Source organism: Neofelis nebulosa, chromosome 13 (assembly GCF_028018385.1).
Source record: "Neofelis nebulosa isolate mNeoNeb1 chromosome 13, mNeoNeb1.pri, whole genome shotgun sequence".
In the NCBI taxonomy this organism is placed as follows: domain Eukaryota; kingdom Metazoa; phylum Chordata; class Mammalia; order Carnivora; family Felidae; genus Neofelis; species Neofelis nebulosa.
The window spans coordinates 35,552,405-35,576,613 of NC_080794.1; the positions used below are offsets into that span (position 1 = coordinate 35,552,405).

The 24,209-nt window shown below is 47.8% G+C and overlaps 1 protein-coding gene across 1 annotated transcript in view; it reads left to right on the forward strand.

Moving 5' to 3' along the window:
* The first annotated feature begins 491 nt into the window (after positions 1-491).
* Positions 492-24,209, forward strand: part of LOC131492784 (core histone macro-H2A.2) — a 59,041-nt gene continuing 35,323 nt past the window's right edge. The window contains exons 1-2 of the mRNA XM_058696578.1: positions 492-1,104; positions 22,111-22,341. Coding sequence (XP_058552561.1) covers positions 22,170-22,341 — 172 coding nt within the window. The 5' untranslated portion in view covers positions 492-1,104; positions 22,111-22,169. The remainder of the gene's footprint in view (positions 1,105-22,110; positions 22,342-24,209) is intronic.

Here is a 24,209-nt window from a genome sequence, read left to right on the forward strand (position 1 = left end):
CACAACCCTTTGCCTCATCAGGGAGAAATCAGAGAAAGCATGGATGACCCGTAGCAAGTGAACATTTCCCCATGAAATAAACACATGGCTTTGATTCACCCCCAACCACGGAGTCCTGACCAACGTCTCCAGTTACAAAGGACAGCCCTGGCTTCCAGTAGAACAGAGCAACTACTAATCCATTATCACACTAATATTGTCCACCCCATCCCCATAAAAATGCATTTTCTAGAAACTAATAACATTTGGTCCTTAAGACAATAGCCTCGTGCTAATCAATAGCTGCTGGGATATTACAAATTAACACACTACCAAGCAACCGAATTAAAAAGGATGTCCAGGCACACAGTCCTACCCTCCAAAACATACATCTGCTACTCCAAATATTATGCAACGCTGGAATCTAAATTGGTCTTAATTTATAAAAAGCCAACAGGCATGGATACACGTTCTCAGTTCTTGTGGCTGTGGCTACCCTCTGCTACAGCCCCAGTGGTACACACGAACGTTAATGTACAGTATTTGTCATTATCTGAGGACAGGAGAGAGCATGGAAGGTGGCATTTTCGGCTTTCACCTTCCAAGACTCTCCCCAGAACTGCCCGATGAACGCCCACGCCGCCTTCTTCCACCAAAGGTGGATTCCGCAAACGGGAGACTCCGGATCGTGACCGTAGTGCTTCGGTCCCCAGCCCTGGGGAAAGCCTCATCGTAGCAAGTGGCCCTCAGCGCATGCAGCAGATCCGCGGGCGACGCGGAGGCCGCGCGGTTTCATCATTAATGCTCCTGAAGGACAATAGCTCATCAAGCCCCACCGAAAGCCCCGGACCCGTCGCGGAGCCTGGGCTGGCGGGGGATGAGGCTGAGCGACTCCTCCTAGAGGTGGTTATGTGGAGAAGGAGCAATCCCTTCTCCCTCCTCCTCCTCCCCCCGCTACTATCCGCGGCCCGGAGAACTGCCGCTTGCCGCCATTGACAAGCACCGATAGAACCCAAAGAAAGGCAAAGAGTCCTGCCCGGCACCGGCGCCGCGCGGGCCGAACCTGCGCCCCGGGAGCGGCGCGCCGAGGGCACCGGGCGCCCGGAGCAGGCGGCGCAGCACCAGGTGAGCCCGCCATGGCGATGGCATTATTGTTCAGGGGGCTCCGGGGTCTGGAAACAAAACGCGCCGCGGGGGCAGTGCAGGGGCCGGAGAGAACCCCTGCCTCTCCCGCCGCCCGGCCCCTGCCGGCGCACCCCGATAGCCGACCCTCCCCGCAAAAGAAAGAGAGAAGAATTCATAAATCAAGCTGCCCAACTTGCTTCCTCGGGAAATAAAGGCGGGGGCTGGGGGGGGGTGCTAAAGAAGCGGTAAAATTGCAGCGGCCGGCGAGGAGCGGGGGCATCCTGGGCGAGGAGGGAGGAGGCGGCGGGATGCGGGGTCCGGCGGCGGGCCGCGGCGAGGCCGGCCAGGGAGGGAGCGGCGGGCTCCCGGGATGCGGAGTTCGGGGCGCCGGAGCGGAGGAGGGAGGCGCCCGGCCGCCGAGGGGACCGCTCCGGGGCGGTGGGCCGCTCGGGGGGCCTCCGAGGGTGCGGGGCTGGGCGCCGGCCGCTCCGGGCTGACAATGGAAGGGGCGCGGGGGCGCGGAGCGGAGGGAAGGGGCCGGGGGCCGGGGGCGGGCCGCGCCGCCGAAGGTCAGGCCGGGGACGCGGGCGGCGGGGGCGAGGCCGGGGGCTGCCGCGCGGTCGCCGGGCGCCAGGAGCGCCGCGAGCCCCCGGCCGGCGCGGAGGAGGGCTCGGGGCCGGGCACTCCCCTCCGGTTCCCTTTCCGGGGCGCCCGGTGCCGCCGCGCGCTGCGCTGTCCCCGGGAAATGGCGGCCCCTCCGCCGCCCGCTTGGGCAGTCCCGGCTTCCCGCTTTGCGCGGGAAAAATATATATATATAATAATAATGGTAATAAAAAGGAAAAAAGGGACAAAAGTAAAGCAGCCGCGACGAAGGAAAGGGCTGCGGCGGGCGCCAGACGGCGCGCAAAGCGCGTGCGGGGCGCGGCGGGAGGGACCGGCCCTACCTCCGCGGCTCGCAGCCTGCGCCTCCGAGCACCCCGGTGCCAGCTTCTCCCGCCGCCTAAATCGCGCCCGTGGGTGTCCTTCCCCGCCTTTCCTCGTGGGGGCGCCCTCCGCTCCTGCCCTCTTTGTTCCTCCCAACAATGGCCAAAGGGCATTGAGCCCCCAAAGGGCCAAATGAACCTCCCTCTCCAGGAGTTTCCTGTCGCCGATTGCTCCGGAGCCACCGCGGGCGTGATTTCGGCCCGGTCACTGCCGGGGTTTAATGGCAACCGTCCCACGATGGGCGAAGAGGTGAAGGAGGCCAGAAGCAGCGGGCCGAGGAACCAAAGCGCAGGTCCCTATGTGTCTGGGGCGGTGCGGCCCGGACAGTAAAGGTGGTCCCCGCATTCCCGCGGCGCCGGTGAACAGCGGTGCCGCTCCAGCCTCTACTCGGCCAGGGGGGAGTCCACCCGGGGCCCGGGCCTAGATCCCCGGGCCTCAGGGGCCTGTTCTCCTGGAGGTGGTCAGCACCCCCTAGCAAATTGGTTTCCTCACTTTCCTCATTTGTGTTTGTGTCGAAATCCGACTGTCCCCTCCCTGGGCTGCGCAGTTGTTAATGGGTGAGAGAAACAGAAACGTTATCAAGAGCGAAATGCGCCTCCGTTTGTGTTGTTTCTTATTTAGGACCAGTTCCTTTGTGGAAACAAACTAAGCGACACAGAATTCTCAGTTCGTTCATATTTAACTGAACGTTATCACTTACTCCTTTGGAAAACTCCTTTTTTTTTTTTTTTTCCCAAATGAGTGTTGAGAACGCCAAGATTTGGAAACACGCTCATGGTTTTTAGAATCGCTGTAGCCGAGATTATCATGTAAATAAAAATAGGCTCTGCCTGGAGGAAAAGTTTATCATGGATCGAGTAATTCACACCTTTAAAACCTCCCTTTCCTGTATCCAAATTTAAAAATGTATATATGCCCACCTCTGCACTCCAGTTCTGCTAGCCTGTCAATTTCTTCCTCGCCTGGATCCATTTATTGACGTGCTTTGGACATTATTAATGGTTTCCTCTCTTTCAAAACTCTGTCAAAGAATTTAGCTCCTTGGATCCAGAATGTTCCAAAGAGTCTGACCTTACTCTCTCCCCATCCCATCTTCTGTCTAGTTCCCAGGGATTCTGTAGCTTTTCCCAGTGGGTGAGACATCCTACCAGCTATTGTCTGAGACAGCCAGGTCTGTTTTCACTGCCTCCTGCCAAGCAGAGCAGGAGGGAGTCCTGTTTTCCGCAGGCAACTTTAAATGGAAGATATCTGTAACTTGGCTAGGGGGAAGGGTGTGCAAAAATTCAACCGACTTTTTTTTTTTTTTTTTTTTTTGAGAGAGAGAGCAAAAATTCAGCCAACTTTTTTTTTTTTTTTTTTTTTTTTTTTTTTTTTTTTTTTTGAGAGAGAGAGAGAGAGAGAGAAAGAGAGAATCCCAAGCAGGCTCCCTGATGTCAGCCAAGAGCAGGAGGCTGGACTCAATCTCACAAACCGTGAGATCATGACCTGAGCCAAAATGAAGAGTCTGATGCTTGACCCACTGAACCACCCAGGCACCCACCCCATGAGCAACTTTTTAAAAAATGTTTTTCATTCTTAAATAGCCTCAAACGTGCCTGGGTAGCTCAGTCAGTCAAGTGTCTGACCCTTAGTTTCAGCTCAGGTCATGATCTCACAGTTTCGTGGGTTCAAGCCCCACATTGGGCTCTGTGCTAACAGCATGGAGTCTGCTTGGGATTCTCTCTCTCTCTCTCTCTCTCTCTCTCTCTCTCTCTCTCTCTCCCTCCCTCCCTCCCCTCCCCTCCCTCACACTCTGTCTCTCTCAAAAATAAGTAAATAAAACCTTAAAAATATTTTTTAACTTAAAAAAAACAAAAAGAAATAGCCTCAAAGATGCACCCTCGGTAAATGCTTTTTTTGCGCAGAGATGAGCAAAGAACTTATGGTGGGAGATCATTGAACAAACATTTATTGGGCACCAATTATTAAACACCTTTGCATGGGGAAAGAAATGCAAATATGGAGTAGTCATGGGCCCTGCTCTCAGAGAGCTTACATCCTAAGCCTAGGAGATAAAATGTGCAGGTAAAAAGTAATTAATCTTGGCAAGCTGAGTGGGAAACCGGGGGCTTTCTCGCACTGCTAACAGGCGTGTAAATTGAAATGGCCAATTTGAAGGGCAGTTTGGCACTGTTAAAATTAATAATGTGCCCATTCTATGACCCCAACCATTCCATTTCTTCGTATATATCCTAGAGAAGCGGGCACAAGGGTGCAGAGTTTTGGTAGTTTTGAAAGTAAAAGCAACCTAATGGCCATCATAGGGAATGGCTAAATAATGGCACATTTACTTCTGGATAATTAGGCAACAGTTCAAAAGAACGAAGTAAGTCTATATATGCTGAGACGGAAAGGTCACCAAACCATATTATTAAAGAAAAAGGCAATTACAGAACAATACGTACTGTATGGGACTATTAAAAAAATAATAATACTATACATTCCCATAAGTAGAAATACATACAAAAACAGATAGGGCTGTAAAGACACCCACTGGAAGAGACGAGAACTGGAGGAATTGTCAAGGAAGAGATTAGTCATACAATTATTCATACCCATCTGTAACCATTGTTACAACGTTTGAAATTTTACAATTTGAATTGATTTCTATATTACTTGCATAACTAAATACAATTAAGATACAAGTGGTTGATAATGTGTAATAAAAGCCACAATAAAATGTTACAACAGTTTTTAAAGGGAGAACAGCATTTTAGGCTGGAACGGGGGTGGGGGTGGGGGCGGGGGGGTGGGGGCGGGGGGCGGGGGGAGGGGGTGGAGGACCAAGCTTCACAGACATTGCAGGAGGATTGGAGGAGAGGGGGAAAGGGTCCAAGGCAGGCAGAAGGATGCTTGACCAGACTGTCGTCACATAAATTCTCTTTCGAGGCTGAGTCCCCACCTGCCCTGCCAAGGTTCAGGTCAAAGAGAACTAAACCAACAGTTTATCATTTCTATCTTTTTTTTTTTTTTTTTTTTTTTTTTTTTAATTTCGGAGAGCACGAGTGGAGTAGGGGCAGTAGGAGAGGGAGAGAATCTTAAGCAGGCTCCACGCTTAGTGTAGAACCAGAATGCAGGACTCGATCCCATGACCCTGGGATCGTAACCTGAGCCGAAATCAAGAGTTGGCGGCTCAAATGACTGAGCCACCCATTAAATTAGATTTAGAAGGAAAGATGAAATGAGCCAATAGAGGTATGACATCTAACAATTTTATGGTATTGGAAGGTAGTACTTAAAAAAAAAAATTTATGTTTATTTATCTTTGAGAGAGAGACAAAGCACGAACAGGGGAGGGGCAGAGAGAGAGGGAGACACAGAATCTGAAACAGGCTCCAGGCTCTGAGCTGTCAGCACAGAGCCCGACACAGGGTTCGAACCCATGAACCTTGAGATCATGACCTGAGCTGAAATCTGACACTCAACTGACTGAGCCACCCAGGTGCCCTGGCAGGTAGTATTTTAAAAAGGTAGTGAAGGGGCGCCTGGGTGGCTCGGTCGGTTGAGCGTCCGACTTCGCTCGGGTCACGATCTCACGGTCCGTGAGTTCGAGCCCCGCATCAGGCTCTGTGCTGACAGCTCAGAGCCTGGAGCCTGCTTCCGATTCTGTGTCTCCCTCTCTCTCTGGCCCTCCCCCCGTTCATGCTCTGTCTCTCTCTGTCTCAAAAATAAATAAAAATGTTAAAAAATAAAAAAAATAAAAAGGTAGTGAAAACTTCAGGATGGAGGATTTGTTTTCTGCTGGATGCACACTGGGATATATTTTGGGAATTAAGTTGGAGGGAAAGATAAGTGTTTGAGAGGCTACGTCGTTCCCCACCACCACCAGAAAAATCACAAAAGGCACCCTCAAAATACTTCTGAAACAAATACTTAAGGCTAGTTTCCTTCAAACACTCATTTAAGGTCAAATGTGTACATAACACTATGCAAAGGGTAACAATGTAGGAAAAACAGCCCCCGACCAGGGTTCCAGAAGTGGGGGTTAGGGGGCTGGTCCTAGGTCTGGTTTCACACAGACCGTGGGGTCATGGACAAGCTGTTTCATGAGCTCCTCCCATGCCACACCTTTTACGTTGGCTGAAATTAGGAGGGGGCCCTAAAAATAGTTGATGGCTCAAGTCCCTTTCAGTCTTAGATCATGATTTTGTGAAATCCTATGATTCTAACCTCATGATGATTGTGAATTCCCTGGCAGAGGGGATTTTGGGGGGATATGGGATAAGACTAGGAGGGGCCCCAGAGTGCCCCGCCTTGGGAAAAATAAAAGGTCACTGTCACAAGGTTCTCAGTAGATTAGGTAGCTCTGGGAGCTTCCCCAGAGCTGACATTTCATTGCCGCCCTTCAGATCAGTGAGGGAAATAGATGTTGCCGAGTTCAAGCCTCGTGGTAGACACAGGACATCAAACGCTATAGTGTTGCAAAAGTTGCTTTTGAAACAGAGGGGAAGTGCCAGCCTGCATCCCAGGAAAATCGTTCTCTAAAACTGTTGCTTCCATGGAAATAAGTCACAATTGCTAATGTTTATTGAATGCCTTCCTGCCTGCCAGGCACTGTTCCAGACATTTTATGTGCATTACCTCATTTCATTCTTACAACAGCACTTTAGGTAGATACCATTGTTATACCCAAATTACAGAAAAGAAAAGAGAGGTTGAGGACGTGCCCACACCTGGGCGGAGGTAGACTTGGGACCCCAGCCCAGGCAGCCTCGCGCCACAGCCCCACATCCTTACCTCCGTGACGGGAGAGCAAGGGGGTTGCTTCTCATTATGCAGATTCTTATTCTAAAACTTGTTATTTGCATCACTGTGTTACCTGCCTATGTCAGGTGAAAGATAAAGATGATCCGATGGAGCCACATCACCCTATACTTTAAACTGTCTTGTCGCCACGTATTAAATAAGATGAATTTTGTGGTTTCTCTGAAGGCCTTACTGTTCATTTATCCATCTCACCATCCATCATCCTTGGCCCGATTTATTTGACTGGCGTTGCCAATTTGGACGTGGAATGGAGTAAGTAATTCAAGTCGGAATTCTCGTGCTTTGACAGAAGTGTGTGTGGAAATATGCACCGGACCACTGGCCTCGGTCCGGGCACGTTTACTTCAGCTGATCCCGGGACTCCAGAATTTGCGTCCGCGACCATATTGTTTAACCCTAAATCGCAACACACAATCTGATCAGAGATTTGGGGGTTGTTTCTGGATATAAGAGGCGGTCCTGATGATATAGGTTGGATGCCTAAATACGGGGCGTTTCCATAACAACAGGCCAAAAATATCACAAAGTAAAATCAAACCGATCCTGGAAAACCCGGGCCCTGTGTTTACTAGGCCTGGCACTAATAATGACATATATTATGCAACTTGTACTCTGTGCTCCCTTCACTGCTCAATAAAGCCGTTAAAATTAAACAGTGGTGGTAGAATATGAAAAAGTAAGTTCCAATAGCTTTTATAATTTACAACATAAACTTTTAGGTCCGATGATAGTTCACCGGGTCCCCCATCAGAGTACTAGATTTGCAAATTGACGGATCTTCGTGAATTTCAGCACAGCGCTGTCCAACACCGGAGTCGCGCTTCAGGAAACTCTATAGGTTATTGCCTCCGAGTGGAGAAGAGGCAGTCTTGGGAAAAAACCAAGGTAGAATTTTCAGGCCCGGTTGTTCTATTCTGTGGTTATCATGGGTGATGAAATAGTCACTTCAAAGGAAAGATCACCTGGATGTGACTTAATTCTACCGGGTTTTTCCAGGTCTATAGATTTCATAGAGGGGGGTCAGACAGAGTGACATTTTGAGCATCTTCGTAGAACAGAAGCCTCTTTCAGGTTGGAAGGGACCTCACAAGTTAGCAGGTGTAATGGCTGTCGTTTCTCAGAGCCCCAAAGCAGAAAATGTGGGGACCCAGCCACGAAGGTTCTCAGGCACCTCCCCACTCCAGCCAGGACAGCTGCCCTTCCCTCCATCTGCTCTAAATATTGGATCTCCTGAAAGGTTGTTCTTTTTTGTTTGTTTCTAGCAAAGTTGGCGGAGTTGGGGGGTGGGAGGTTGTTAAAAAATCAGCGGGTTTGGCTACGGGCCACACGTGGTCAGTCCAACACTGGAACCCCTGCCCCCCGACACACACACCTGCTGGGGTCTGCCATACCTTCTGTCTGGGGAGGACACCGCACTACACCTGGAGCCCCAGGCCCCTGCCACTTGTGGCCACATTGCAGCCACCACCTTAGGACGGACAGTGAGGAAAACAGGGGAGGGAGGAACGGGCAGGGGAGGGATGGAGGAAGAGGGGTTCCGGGGCAGCTACCTCTGCCCCAAGAGCCCACAACCGGCCCCACCTATGTGCCCAGCAGTGGGTGTCTCCGGGAGCTTCTGGCAGATGAGGTGGCACCAGGGACCACAACCTACCTGCTGTCTGTACTGGTTTGCTCACTCCCAGCCCCAGAGGGAACTCCTGCGTCCCCTCACCCCTCACCTGAGAAGCTCTTGGCTTAGACAAAGTCAGTTCCCTGCTCAGGGGACTACTGTCTCTAACAGTCACCCTCACGACTAATTTGAAACTATGGGATTTTATGGAGACAGGATAGCCTGCCCACTGGTCCTGTTTGTCAGCGGTCAAGAGCAAAAGAGACCCAGCTGGACGCAGCGAAGGGTTTTGGTTTTTATTTTGTTCTCCATGACTGAATAGATTCAGGAAGACGTTTTCTTCTGGGGTGCATTACTAAGATCCAACAAGAACAAAACTGATTTTCATCCATGTGCTTATATTCATTTCTCATCCGACTAGTACCATAGGTGGCCAAATATATTTATATTATATTAGAGAATAGCAGAAGGCCAATAATGAAGAAACCAAATATATATCAACAACTTGGTCCCTTTGTCTTTAAAAAACAAAAACAAAAACTTGAGCTCATGTTCAACAAAGGCAGCAGAACCTGTTAAAAGTCACCAAGTACTGGGGCGCCTGGGTGGCGCAGTCGGTTAAGCGTCCGACTTCAGCCAGGTCACGATCTTGCGGTCTGTGAGTTCGAGCCCCGCGTCGGGCTCTGGGCTGATGGCTCGGAGCCTGTTTCTGATTCTGTGTCTCCCTCTCTCTCTGACCCTCCCCCGTTCATGCTCTGTCTCTCTCTGTCCCAAAAATAAATAAAAAACGTTGAAAAAAAAAAAAAAAAAAAGTCACCAAGTACTGGGGCGTCTGGGTGGCTCAGTCGGTTAAGTGTCAGACTCTGGCTCAGGTCATGATCTCATGGTCCGCGAGTTCGAGGGATCTCATGGTCCCAGGTCCAAGAATCTGGAGCCTGCTTCAGATTCTGTCTCTCTCTCTCTCTCTCTCTCTGCCCCTTCCTGGCTTGTGCTCTGTCTCTCTCTCTCTCTCTCTCTCTCTCTCTCTCTCTCAAAAATAAATTAAAGAAAAAAAGTTTTTAATTAAAAAAAAAGTCACCAAGTACTGCAGTAACAGCTTATACAATAAATCCATGCCATATCTATCCCCGCCCCCCCCCCCCCCGCTTGCTCTGCCCTCCTCTCCCCATCCCTTCTAGAAGGATGTGGGCACACCCGCTCCGACTGTGGCTTATAAAGAACGCACGGGTGGTTGAGCTTCCCCCTAGATTATTCCAGGACATGGCTTGAAAGACTTTTTTTTTTAAAAGGAATGATTTGTAACCCAATAGTATAATTTAAATAAATTGGGCTAACGCTTGGTTCTAACGTTCATGGTTGGTTAATTTAGTTAATTTGATCCGTGTGTCATTTTGATGAAATTGCATTTGCTATAGCCCTTTACATTATAAATTGTTAATGTGCTTTAACATATATGAGGATAAAATTATTGACTATGCTCATTCACTTAAAGGTGGCCTTGGAAGAAAACGGTTTGGAAAGTATTAACTTGTGCGATAATATATTTGCCCTTGGACTTCATAAATGCGAGTGTAATAGAGCAAGTGATTTAGCTGGGATTACCGAAAATGGTTTTCACAGCCACAAAATAATACTAACAAACTATTATTATTTTAATACAGTCCTTAGGGTAACACACCAAAATATATTAGAATTCTATTAGGTGGGAGGCTAAGAGGTTTTTTTAATGCCCTTTAAAAATATATTTCTACATATAATTAATACATTGGTATTGAATTCCCTTAGGTCCTGCCCAGTTTTATTCCATCTCATTTCATTCTCCCAAAGGATAGTTTGGAACCGACAGAGTGAAGATGCTTCATTGTGGTGTCTACTTTATTTTTCATAATTATTTACAATATGAGATATTCTGACACACGATACTACAGATTAGAGAAATGTCATGGGGCCTAAAAAAGAATACATTTCAGCAATTTTAAAACCGTATTTGAAGTTAAAAAAAAATTCATTTCCATCATTAAAAAGCTACAAGACCTCTTATTTCCAGTTTTAAAGTAACGTATATATGAAAGCCTTTTGATTTGTATACTTTTTCGCGGGAATTCGCTCTTTCATTCATGTATTCTGCAGAAACTTGCGGAGAATCTTCTAGGAGCCAAGGTTAGTGCAGGGATAGAGTCATAAACAAAAAGAGCGAGACCCCAAGTCTTGTTGATTTCCGGGGCTCGGGCTCCCCTCTCCCCTGCCACCGGCCCCTGGGGGTCCCTCCTCACTAAAGGAGAGGCAGCTGGTGCCCGGATCTGCCTCTGATTTCACCACCCACCAGGAGCACGCAGGCAGGCGTGAGACCCAAGCCCACCCTGTGAGCATTTGCAGAAGCTGGATGGCAGGAAAATGGTCACTTAAATCAAGACTGCTGGCGGCTTCCAGTGGACCTTCTTGCCGATTGGCTAGGGTTTGTCATAGTCCCCATCAGTTGACACATAATAAAAATTTCCAGAAGTTGCTTGAGGCATAAAAAAAAAATGTTCTTGGGGCGCCTGGGTGGCGCAGTCGGTTAAGCGTCCGACTTCAGCCAGGTCACGATCTCGCGGTCCGTGAGTTCGAGCCCCGCGTCAGGCTCTGGGCTGATGGCTCGGAGCCTGGAGCCTGTTTCCGATTCTGTGTCTCCCTCTCTCTCTGCCCCTTCCCCGTTCATGCTCTGTCTCTCTCTGTCCCAAAAATAAATAAAAAAAAAATGTTCTTTATCAGCTCTTTATGCTTAAGAAAGGACTTATTTAAATTAAAAGAAAAGAGTGGTCTGAAGAAACCAGACCATTTTGTCCTTTACAGAGGCAGTCAGTATGTTGAGTACAGTTTGCTGTTTCCCACCAAAAGCAATTCATTCAATAAGGGCAGATGCTTGGCATTTTTCTTTTCTTTCCTCTCCTCCCTTCTGGGATTACAGTATAATTATAAATATTATTTATAGGAATCCCATATGCTACAATCGGGCAAATACAGACTCACTGAATTTGATCCTGTTATATTAATGGGTCTTATATAATCTCTTGATATGAAATTTTATATTCTTCAATTATCTCAAGACCAATGACTCACCTGGTGATGAAAGTGATCTAAATTTTTCAATATGACATTATTACTCAATTATAACACAGTTGAACTTTTTCTCCTTACCAGAATACTCATTTCGAGGCTAATTCCCAAATGATGTTTGTGAAGATGTTAAATTAAAATGACACTTTCTGTTTCCAGTTCCACATGATGGACGGAGTATATGGGCTTCCTTCTCTTGGAGCCCACAGAAATACCGGTAAAGAATTGCAAAGAAAATAAACACTTAACAACAAAAGGGCAAGGGGGTGGTGTTGCTCATTAGCAAGTGGGAGATTTCAACAGATTTCTGGAAGACTGGAAGTACCTGGGAATATGCAGACAATGTCACAGGGGAAGCCACAAGTAAGAAGAGTAAAATGCAAGGGGCACCTGGGTGGCTCAGACAATTGAGGGTCTGACTCTTGATTTCAACTCAGGTCATGATCTCAGAGTTGTGGGATTGCACCCCACACCACGCTGAGCATGGAGTCTGCTTGAGATTCTCTCTCTCCCTCTGCCCCTCCTCCCCCACTTGCTCTCTCTCTCTCTCTCTGTCTGTCTCTCAAATAAAAAATAATATAAGGGTAAATGCAAGAGGGAGCTCCACTGAAGGTGGGCAGGGTGAGAAGTGAGGAGTCGTTGTGGGTCTGTTTCTGGAAAAGCCAAGTGGATTGGCCTCTCTCTCCTTCCCCTTCTCCCAGTTGAGCTTCCGGTGATCTTCCATTTCTCCCCCAGCTAACAGTCTGAGGCTTCCCCTCTGAAGAAATTGAACAACTCAGGGCTGGTCTAGAATTTCTAGGATTTCTAGGATTTCTAGAATTTCTCGTTCTGGCCTTCGGGGGATCTCAGTCCCTGACTGGACATGCTCAGGTGAGGTGTTGACTGACACGTGCTATGCACACACCCAGAGGTCCCAAGCAAGAACCATGCCTACCAAAGGAGAGCTGAGGAAAGCTTTTCCATCTGCCTATCATCATTAGCCTTGTCTATCATTCTTAAGTATCAAGGCCTGACCAAAAGTCACCAGACATTTAAGAAAAGCCGTCATGAAAGAGAAAGATGATAATGAACACATAGGATGATGAGCTGGGTGAGATAATCGAAAGAACAGATGATAACACAAACACACCCTAAGTAATTTCAGAGAAACTCGAAGACATGGTACCTTCATACAGGAACAGGATGATATGAAAAAGGAATAATCAGAGACAAGAAAGAGGTGTTGGACATTAATATGATTGCCAACATTAGATGTTAAGAGGACTGGGGAAAAAAATGGAAGGGAAGGGGTAAGAGAGAGGAGCAACCCAGGAGATCCAACCCCTGGTTCACAAGCATCCCTGTAAGAGAAGGGGCACGTGGGAGAAATAAAGAGATGGGGGGAAATAATCAAATCCGTAATAGAAAATTCCTGAAGTTATTAAAGAGATAAGTCTTCTGATTGAGTGAACAGGCTTATTGCCAAATGCAGAGCAGCGTGAATGGGGTCGGGGGGGACTCACACCTAGACACATCTTTGTGGAGTATTAGAACATAAAGAGAAAATCTAAAGTCTTGGGAGTTGGGGGGCACCAAACTTACCTGTAACACTGGATGAAAACACCAGTGGATCAATGGCTTTAAAATATTGAAGCAAAATGATGTGGATGCTAAAAACTATACCCCACCCAAGGATAATCCAGAAATCATTCAGTAAAGACAGTTTCATTTACGTAAGAAAACAAAGTTTACTTCTCTGTACTGTCCCTAAAGAGTTACAGGAGGCTGACACCAAGAATATAAGGGAGAAAGTCGAGAAAGAGGAGGTCATTGGATGAGGGATGATTGGATCATGGATGAGGCATGAGGGAAGACATTCCCAGGATGACCTCTGGGTAAAATAACCATTCCAAACTGGAGCATGAGGTCAAAGGGCTTCAGGATAAAAGTCTCTGGGAAGAAAGTGGCCCCTGCGAAGACCAATGACCAAGAAGCTTGGTGATTTTTAGGCTGTGGCAAAGCCACACTTCCCTTTCGTCAACAAGAACGAAGGAAAGTACGACTGATAGATCATCGTTATTCACGGGTTCCATATCAGCGAATTTGCCTGCCTGTTAAAATTTATTTGGAGGGGCGCCTGGGTGGCGCAGTCGGTTAAGCGTCCGACTTCAGCCAGGTCACGATCTCGCGGTCAGTGAGCTCGAGCCCCGCGTCAGGCTCTGGGCTGATGGCTCGGAGCCTGGAGCCTGTTTCCGATTCTGTCTCCCTCTCTCTCTGCCCCTCCCCCGTTCATGCTCTGTCTCTCTCTGTCCCAAAAATAAATAAAACACGTTGAAAAAAAAAAATTAAAAAAAAAATATTTATTTGGAACCCCCAAATCAATGCATTTCAGTCTCTCAAGGACATGCACGGGGCGGCAAAACATTTGAGCCACCCATCCATCGGTCACTTTCCCTGCTGAGTTCTAACAAGGCCTGGTTTCCTCTTTCATCTGTCACGCTGGAAATTAGTGCCCTTCCCATGGTCTCTCTAGTGCCATGTTTTCACATTTTTGTGCTTCCCATTGGCGATTCCACTATTTAAAGTGGCCCCCAAGCATAGTCCTGAAGCGCTGTCTAGTGTTCCTGAGCACAAGAAGGCTGTGAAGGAATGTGCCTTCTGGAGAAAATATATGTGTCCAATGAGGTTCGTGCAGGCTTAAGTCATGGCGCGATTTCCCGTGAGCGCAGTGTTGGTGAATCAACAATACGTATTATATAAGGCGTCTTTAAACAGAAACGCACATAAAACAAGGTGATGTGTTGATTCGTTGATGAAAAAGTTGTGACCGGAGGCTCGCGGCCACCTAACCCTGTTTCCCCTAGGATCAGTGCTCCACTCTTCACTAATCCAGTGTTCCCGGCTGCTTTGTAGAACACAGCGACTGCACTTAACGAGAATCGACAGTGATTAGGAACTTGGGGGTGGGAGGAAGCTGTAAAAGAAAGACGTGCTCTAAATGTGAAGCCAAGTGAAATGTTGGAATGATTTTGAACAACCCGTTTGCAGAACAAAGAGAATCCACTTGTTGAGGCAGGTGCTGGACCCCAGGAAAGGAAGTGTGAGGCTAGCACGCATGCGATTCTGCAGGGAACAGTATTCACAAAGTCGCAATCATATAAATGCTGCTTAAGAGCATTTCGTTTTCGAAATCGGCCTAGAGACAGAAGGAAGACTTCACTGTGATTACAGGACCAAACAGAAAGGTGATGAGTGGAGGCAGTGGCAGCGTGGAGGACAGAGGTAGAAATGGGGAGGTGAGGTAGGGAGCAGAGGGGCCAGGGAAAGGTCAGGGCGCACATCCTCGTCCAACATAACCGTGACTCAAGAGGGAACATCTAGGGTTGGGGGAGTCAGAGATTGCAGTGTGTTCTTTAAAGTTCCCAAGGTCATCAGCAGAGGAAATAAAAACGGAAGTATGCAGTCAATGGCTGGAAAAGAGAAGAGAATGGAGACTCAAGTTCTCATCCTTCGGAGGCATTGACAGAGACTGTCTAAAAGTGGAAGTAAATTGTGACGTAGAACTATAAACACTTGAGCTTTGGAGGTGACCACCAGAAGTGAAATTAAAAACTGTTGCATGATGGGACACCTGGGTGGCTCAGTCGGTTAAGAGTCCGACTTTGCTTCAGGTCACAGTCTCAAGGTTCAGAAGTTCGAGCCCCACGTCGGGCTCTGTGCTGACAGCTCAGATCCTGGAGCCTGCTTTGGATTCTGTGTCTCCCTCTCTCTCTGTCCCTCCTTGACTCACACTGTCTCTCTCTCTCTCTCTCTCTCTCTCTCAAAAATAAAGTTAAAAAATTGTTTTAAACTGTTACATGGAATGGCCTCTGGAAGCGAGATTGGGGGTAGAGTTGGGGAGAGACTGTTGCTCTCCATTTTATGCATTTCTTTACTTTTTGCTTTATAATACTATGTGCAAGCATTACTTAGATTTAAAGGTGAAATAAACTCAACTTTTTATTTTAGATCTCATTTTCTTTAGATTTATTTATTTTGAGAGAGAGACAGAGAGCACGAGCCAGGGAGAGACAGAGAGAGACACTGAATCCAAAGCAGGCTCCAGGCTCTGAGCTGTCAGTACAGAGACCAACTCCAGCCTTGAACCCATGAACCACGAGATCATGAGTTGAGCCGAAGTTGGCTGTTTAACCGACTTCGGAGCCACCCAGGTGCCCCAAGATTTTATTTTTTAATGTTTATTTATTTTTGAGACAGAGAGACAGCAAGCGGGGAAGGGGCAAAGAGAAAGAGGGAGAGAGATCCCAAGCAGGCTCCATACTGCACTGTCAGCGTGGGGCCCAACGTGGGGCTCAAACCCACAAAATGTGAGATCGTGGCCTGAACAGAAATCAAGAGTTGGACACTTAACCGACTGAGCCACCCAGGTGCTCCTAGATTTTATTCTTAAGTAATCTCCACACCCAATGTGGAGCTCAAACTTAGAACCCCCAGATCAAGAGTCACATGTTCTACCGACTGAGCCAGCTAGCCCCCCCCCCCCCCCCGCCAAACTCAAAATTTTAAATAACTTCTTTAACTTTTTTTGTTTTCCTTGCTTCAGGGTGACCTTACGCAAGTCATAATCGTGTTTCAGCTTGTTGGTGATAGGCCCTAACAGAGAAGTTCCCAAACTTTCTCAGTTCACAGAGAATTTAATGTCTCAGACATTTTTTTCTCAGGGCGCCTAGGCCAGAAGGAATACCCATCAGTTCCATTTATTACCTGGTTGGGTCCAAACAATAAGTATTTATGTCTTAACAGCTAGGAGCTATTTGAAAAAATATTGACAATGAATAAGAAGAAAAAAGGATATTTGTATCCCATTCTTAAATAGCCACAAGGAATTACAAATAGGACGTGTGCACCTGTTGGGCACTGCACAACTTCTCAAACCTTAGAATCAGGTCAGACACTGCCACTCTCATTTTCTGTTCCACATCGATTTTTCCCTGGCACTTGCTTTAATCACAGCAGCCACCAAAAACTCAGCTTTGTAAGATATGGCATCATAAAAAAGAAGAAGAAGAAGATAGTACAATCTACTGCGAACCACTGGTAGGAACACTTTGAGCTGGTAGTTGTAAGGTCCAACGGAGGTTGAGTATCACTTTATTCCCCTCGGAAGCTTAAACATTTGCTGGCTTGTCCCAGGTACCTTGCTGCAGTCTGGGAACCATGTCTCTGGCATCTATTTGAAATTTTATCATGATCTGTCTTGCAACTTCATCGGAAAATATTTGAGGACAAGGGTCATATATATTCCACATCTAATGTAGTTTCTTATTCAGTAATAAATGCTTCATAAATACTGTCTTTCATCGAATCGATGATATCGTAGATTGGAAGATGCATACTGATTTCTAGAGGTAGTAAAATGTCCAAAAAAAAAAAAAAGATCATAAAATCACTGATATACAGTAGTTATTTGAATAGCCTGGCATGAGTTTATCGTCCGTGTCTGAGTCAGTGCTGCAATTTAATGTTTACCCTGTGATATCTGTAAAATGTAGCTCATCGGTGTCCTTATGGGCTTAAAACCCCATAACTATAACCCTAACACAAAATAAATAACCCTAACAAAACAGTCCAAACGTGCCCTCTTCCCAGCGTACACAAAACCAGTGTTTGTGGGGGTTTTTAATGTTTATTTATTTATTTTTGAGGGTTGGGGAGGCAGAGAATCTCCAGCAGGCTCCGTACTCAGCTGAGAGCCCAACGTGGATCTCGAACCCACAAACTGTGACCTGAGCCAATATCAAGAGTTGGACATTTAACCTCCCCAGGCGCCCTACAAAACCAGTTTTGTTCTTCCAACTTCTCTGCTTTTGGAGGGAAAGGACAATGAGCAGGTGCTACTGTATTCCTCCCTCCTCCTTCCCTGAGCCCCTGTTGTTAACGTGCCGAAAACCCTCCCATTTACTTTGCAAATAATTATGAGACTTTATACCTTGGTTATTCTTGGTTTCTCCGATATGAAAAGACAGATATATATTGCAGATCTAGGTTATATCTTGTCTGTTTCCCAATTCCTCTTTATTATTATTATTATTATTATTATTACTGTTTATTTATTTTAGAGAGAGAGAGAGACAGAGAGACAGAGCATGAGCAGGGGAGGAGCAGAGAGAGAGGGAGACACAATCTGAAACAGGCTTCAGACTCTGAGCTGTCAGCACAGAGCCCGACGTGGGGTTCAAACCCATGAACCTTGAGATCATGACCTGAGCTGAAGCCAGACGCTCAACTGACTGAACCACCCAGGCACCCCCCCCCCAATTCCTCTTAAGCACCCCCACAATACCCCAGGATTGGCCTGGCAGGTGGGGCCAGCTGAACTTGGCCATGCACATCCTCCAGGGGCGCCCACACGGTGTCTGTAACCACTGGAAAAGCTTCATCCAGCCATATTCTGTTCTTCAAACTTGTAAACAAACATAATGTACTGTAGTCCTTAGCTTTGCCTAATTAGAGAAAACATTGTTTTAGAGCAGAAGGTAAATAAATGTAAACATTTAAGTATTAGTCTGATGGAAACAAATTTCACATTCCAATAGTTCTTTTCTCTTTAGCTGAGTGGCCCTACACAGAGATTGAGAGAGTCGCAGGAGGTGGATAAAAACCCGTTCGAGTTGTTCACTCCTGACTTCCCAAGACTGGATGGAGTCAGGGGAAAGGGTGGCCTGGGAACGAAGGAAGCCAGGGGTTAGACTATCTCACCGCTCTGGGCGGAGTCCAGCACAGGCTGGGGGCAGGGGTGGTCTGCAAAAGCGGGGTCTTCTCTGGAGGGGTCAGAGGGCACCAAATCCTCCCTTCCACCTGTGGGGCCCCATAGGTGTGACAGGTCAGCGCCATCAACCTCCTCCCGGAATCTTAAGGGATTCCCGATGTGGTCTGATTCTTACAATGTCCGGGGGCCTCCCAGCGCCGGGAAGCCCAGGAGTTAGACGCCCAGCTGCTTAAGGCCAGCACAGTGTCTGCAAAGACAGGTTCCCCCAGGCACAGAGTTTCTCCACATACACAGTCTCGCGCCGAGACATCAGACGGAGCCACATCCCCAGATCTAAGGCCTTAACCTGGAGGAAAGTGGTCTGGTTACAAAATGTTGAACCTGTAGGGTGATCCCTCCACTTGCCGCTGTGCCGCTGGCATGCTTCTCCATTTGACCTAGCCCTGGTTTTCCTTCCTTGGCTGTTTTTTCTTCATGAGTGCCAGGGCGCTGAAGTCACCTGTTTTCCTTGTACTGCTGCTGACGCCCCGTTTTTAGGGGAACTTGTGACTCCTCTTGGCTGACATTGGGGGCGTCCCTAAGTGGCTCTTTCCTGCCTACCCAGTCATCCTCTGGCTACTTTTGTTTGAGAAGAATAGGGTGGCGGCGAGGGATGAGCGGGTCCCGCCCTTGTGGTGTCTGGGCTTTATGCGTCCCTCTCTCTGTGGCTATGAGAGATGATGACCGTGTAGCGCGCACGGTATCCACAGGGCAAGTCCATCCCGTGATGGACTTTTCAGGTGGTTTCCTGGGCAACCGGTCCTCATGATCCTCCCTCTCCCCCAACTTACCAGCAACGGCAAAAAAGCACATAATTGGCTTAGTAGACTCACCAATACTAATGCATCTTTATGAACCTGTACAGGCTCTCGACTCTTCAGAATTCATTTCCTAAAGGCACTAAAGCTTCTTTTCCAGAACTGTTTGAAAGTGCGTTTCTCGAATGTCGGAATGACCTTCAGGATCAGTGAGTCACCTCCGTGTTTTACAGATAGGCCCACACCTATCACATAGCCAGTTATGTAGACATGGGACCTCACCGGGGGCGTCTTGCACCCAATCCTGGAAGGTTTCCACCCTACCAGGAGTCACCTCCGTTTTGAACACCACCAGCAGCAGCTGGCAGACCTGCCGTGGCCCTCTGTCTGAGGACAGGACGGGTTCACATTGCCTTATGAGTCCCCTGAGTCCCGGAACAGGGATAACCGACAGCAGCTACTCCGGACATTGATGGATGCCTGACCTCAGTTTCCTTAACATAAATTGATGGCTGTGACCCTAGGATTGCAGTCGCTTGCTTCCCCCAAGAGAGGACATCTGAGCGGATTCGTGACCGTTAGCAGCCTAGGACAGCAGAAGTACAGACAATGTGGAAGTTCTAGAAACAGCGATACTGTCTGATCCCTGTGCCTTGCTGGGAAAGAGATAATATGCTAAGGCTATTTGCTCCTCTTTGCTTGTGCTTAACTTTGATGAATACCGACATCTCTTGGTGGCAAAACGACTCATAAAATAGGAATATAGTGAGTACGTATGAGCATGTAAAAAACAATCTATGTGAAGTATGTAATAAAATGCCTCAAGTTCACATCATTCACCTCGAGGAGAGGAGGATGTCGCGAACGGGGTTGGTTGCCAGTTCTGTAGTGTTTACATAAAACTCCTCAGTCGTAACAGAGTAATCAGCTACTTTAGAAAACTGAACGCCGTTCCGTTCATTCTTCCATCCGGAGTAAATAAACCCCAGCTTTGTATCTTTCATGCATCCACATGCTTCCTTCCGTTATGGTTTTATCCACTTTCTTAGGCCTTGTCATTGTCACCTTGGCTGTTGGCAAACAAATCTAGCCAGCATTCGAGACGACTGTCTCAACAGGTAGATCTAATCCCAATTTATTTTTGACACTCTTCTTTCCATTCCCAAACAAAACGGCCACCGAGAATGATACTGTCCTTGGAGCAGGGAGCTTTGATTCATTAATACATTTCCTAGAGATTTCTGTTTCCATCTTTTTTTTTTTTTTTCTTTTGGTTGTGCTTGTTTGTCCTTGGTAATTTGCTTTTACTTTATCCTGGATTATATTCCATTTTTTGGTCACAGTACTCCCTTAACCAACAGGTTGAGCTCTATTATAATTCTCTGAATTAGCTTTTCGGAAGTATGTAATTATCTTATCTTCACACAAAAGATCGCTTCCTAAAATGACGATGAATTATATACACATCTCTCGGTGCCTTGTACTGAAATCCCCTCTTCTGGCTGATTCCTGGGGTTTCTCCCCCGAATCGGCCTGGACTCCTCATTTCAAGGGGCAGAAGCTTGGGCTGCATTATAGCTTTTAATTTGCTAGGTTTGGTTAATCTGCGTTAGCATATTTGCTAACCTGCATCTTCTGACATACTTCTGTTTTTAAGAATGCTATACTATTGGGGCACCAGGGTGGCTCAGCCAGTTAAGCTTACGACTTCGGCTCGGGTCATGATCTCGCAGTTCATGGGTTCAGGCCCCTCGTTGGACTCTGTGCCGACAGCTCAGAGCCGGGATGGAGCCTGCTTGGGAGTCTATGTCTCCCTCTCTGTCTCTCTGTCTCCCTCCCCCAGCTCACACTCTGTCTCTCTCTCTCTCTCTCTCTCTCTCAAAAATAAGTGAACCTTAAAAAAAAAAGAATGCTACGTTATTGGAGAATTTAGAAAAACATTTCCATCTGAGACATGCACATCAGCTCTGAGTTGTGGGTCAAAGCTAACCATTATAGGCATCGCCATATTAGCTAACACTATGTATTCAAATAGGCAGAAGCAAGTCAGAGCGAAGAGGAACTGTATTCATTCTCTTGCAGCTGCTATAACAAATTAGCCCCAGGTTAGGGGTTGAAGCAATGTGGATCGATGCCCTGACAGTTCTGGAGGTTGGAAGGGGAAAATCGGGTTCTCTGAGCTCAAGTGGAGGTGTTGGTAGGGCTGGCTCCTTCTGGAGGCCCCGAGGGGAGAATCCATTTCTTCTCTCGTTGCACCTGTCACTACTCACTGATGTCCTGCCCCCTCTTAAAAGAACCCCGGGGGGGCGCCTGAGTGGCTCAGTCGGTAAAGCGTCCGACTTCGGCTCAGGTCATGACCTCACAGTTCCTGAGTTCGAGCCCCGTGTCAGGCTCTGTGATGACAGCTCCGAGCCTGGAGCCCGCTTCGGATTCTGTGTCACCCTCTGTCTGCCCCTCCCCCACATGCACTCTGCCTCTCTCTCGGTCTCAAAAATAAAAATTAAAAAAAATTTAAAAAAAAAAAAAAAAAAGAACCCTGGCGATTACATCAGACCCACCCAAATACTCCGGGATAATCGCCCCATGTCAGGACCCTCAACTTAATCGTATCTTCAAAGTCTCTTTTGCCATATAAGGTGATATATGCAAGGGTCTTGGGGATGAAGAAGTGGACATCTTTGGGGCCGTTATTCTGCAGACTACAGCACCATGACCCCTCTCTCTAGTGAGTTTCTTTGGCCTCTCCTGTTAAGATTGGGCTGGCTTGACGCGTGGGGAGGTGTTTGGGGAGGGGCTGCCGATGCCCTGCGAAGTCCCCCTGCCCATCTCGTGGCCTGAAGCGGCAGCCAGGTCTCAGCCACCTCCCCAGGGCTACTTGATGTGTCACACGGTGCCCTAGTGTCACATCACTGTCCCCAAGGTGTTTGCCGACCATCCTTCCTCACCCTGCCTTCTTTCCTTTTCAGCATCGTGGTAGTGCCGGAAGAACACCGTGTCAGCAAGCTGAGAGGGAAACTGAGGCAAGATGTCGGGCCGGAGCGGGAAGAAGAAAATGTCCAAGCTGTCCCGTTCAGCCAGGGCCGGTGTCATCTTCCCCGTGGGGAGGCTGATGCGTTACCTGAAGAAAGGGACGTTCAAGTACCGGATCAGCGTGGGGGCTCCCGTCTACATGGCGGCCGTCATCGAGTACCTGGCAGGTAATGTGAACACGCGGGACAGGTCACCCACTCCCGGATCCCCACCCTCCCCTCTGTCCCTGCCACCCAGGGACAAAGAGGACGGCTTCCCTCTGTGGCTGGCTCCAGGGTACTCGGGGTGGGGGGGGGCGAGGATTGGTAATAGGGTTTCAGCTTGCCTGCTCGGCTCAGATTCGTTTTGCAAGCTTTAGGGGAGGGAAGAGGGCATAATGGCAGATGATCAACATGGAAAGAAGAGAACCCACAATGCAGTGGCTTTTCTAGACCAGCCCCCAAAAATGTGTGTCTTGCTTTAGGCAAACCCAGGAGGTAAAAATCCAGGTTCCCACAGAAGAGAATCTACCGGGAGGATTGGGGGCTGCAGGGGGGCTATTCATTTTGTAACAGGGGGTCTGCTCTTTACTCTGAGGTCCTCACTGAGCGTTGGGTTTCCTGGTGTATTGGAACTAGGGCTCAGTGTCCATGAATAGTGTTGGCCCAGCATCAGAACCATCTCCAGTTGGTTCCATGAAGCCCATCATGTCCCAGTTGTGCCCTCTTTTGTATACAATGGGTACAAGAGGAATAGTTGCCCATGTTGGTTGTTAACATTATGTTTTTTTATTGCAGAACGAGATTTTTGCTGTGGGTGGTCTTTATCTATTTGAATAGCTTTGTTTAGCTTTCTTCTTGTTGTTCTCTTCTGTCAGAGTAAAACAGACACCATACTTCAAAATTTCCAAGATGCTTTTAAAATATATATAAATATATAAAATATTTTAAAATAAAATATATAAGAATAAAAATATGTATAAGTCAGTGCGAGTAGCTCCTTAAGGGGTCATTTCAGCCACGAGCAACAATGTCTCTGACTTTGCCCGGGGTGCCAGGTTTAAATTTTTGGGAAGCCCCCTGTAAAGCAAACCTCCCCAAACTGTCTCTCTGAGAAACCGAGCCGCCTGCGGCCACAGTATGAAAACCCACGGGGGTGTGGCAGGGCTAGACCCAGGTTCTATCCCCAGGTCCCTTTTCCCCCTCCTCCTTCTCCCTCAGGGGCAATGTCTTCCTCCCTCTTAGATGCTCAGTCCTGTTCTGCCCTCTTGGTCCCCCATCCGTCACAATGAAAGGCTTACCTTGGTCCACCAGCGGAGGGTGCCCCTTCATAACTGGGGCTCCTGTCCCTCAGGCAGACCTCAGCATCTTAAGCCTGTTCCTTATCGGGAAATGAAAGGCTTGTCTCTGAGCCAAAAGTTCTTCATGGGCACCTTTTAGGAGGTTAGAGAGAGGGCTGGAGGGCTCTAAAGTTGGTTCAGTCCAGCGTGAGAAGGCAGTGTTTTTAAAGTGCCAGCCACTCCCGGGATCTTGTTGACAAGATCCGACGTGGGGCCTGAGACTTGGCCTTTCTTTCTTTCTTTTTTTCTTTCTCTTTCTTTCTTTCTTTCTTTCTTTCTTTCTTTCTTTCTGTTTAATGTTTGTTTATTTTTGAGAGACAGTGTGAGCAGGGAAGGGGCAGAGAGAGACAGGGAGACACAGAACAGAATCCAAAGCAGGGTTCAGGCTCTGAGCTGTCAGCACAGAGCTCGGTCTGGGCCCCGAACTCATGAACCGCAAGATCATGACCTGAGCCAAAGTCGGATATTTAAGCGACTGAGCCACCCAGGCGCCCCAAGACTCGACATTTCTAATGGGCCCCCAGTTGATTCTGATGCTGGTCTTGGGACCACTCAGAGGAGCGATACTGTGGCTAGTCTTGTAGCAGCAGCCTAAAGGCTTGGGGAATGCTTTAAAATACAGGATCCTGGCTGCATCCCCCAGCCCCCCACATACACGTGCTGTGGTCTGATTCACCGGGTTTGGAATGGGACCCAGGAATCTGATGGAAAAATCTG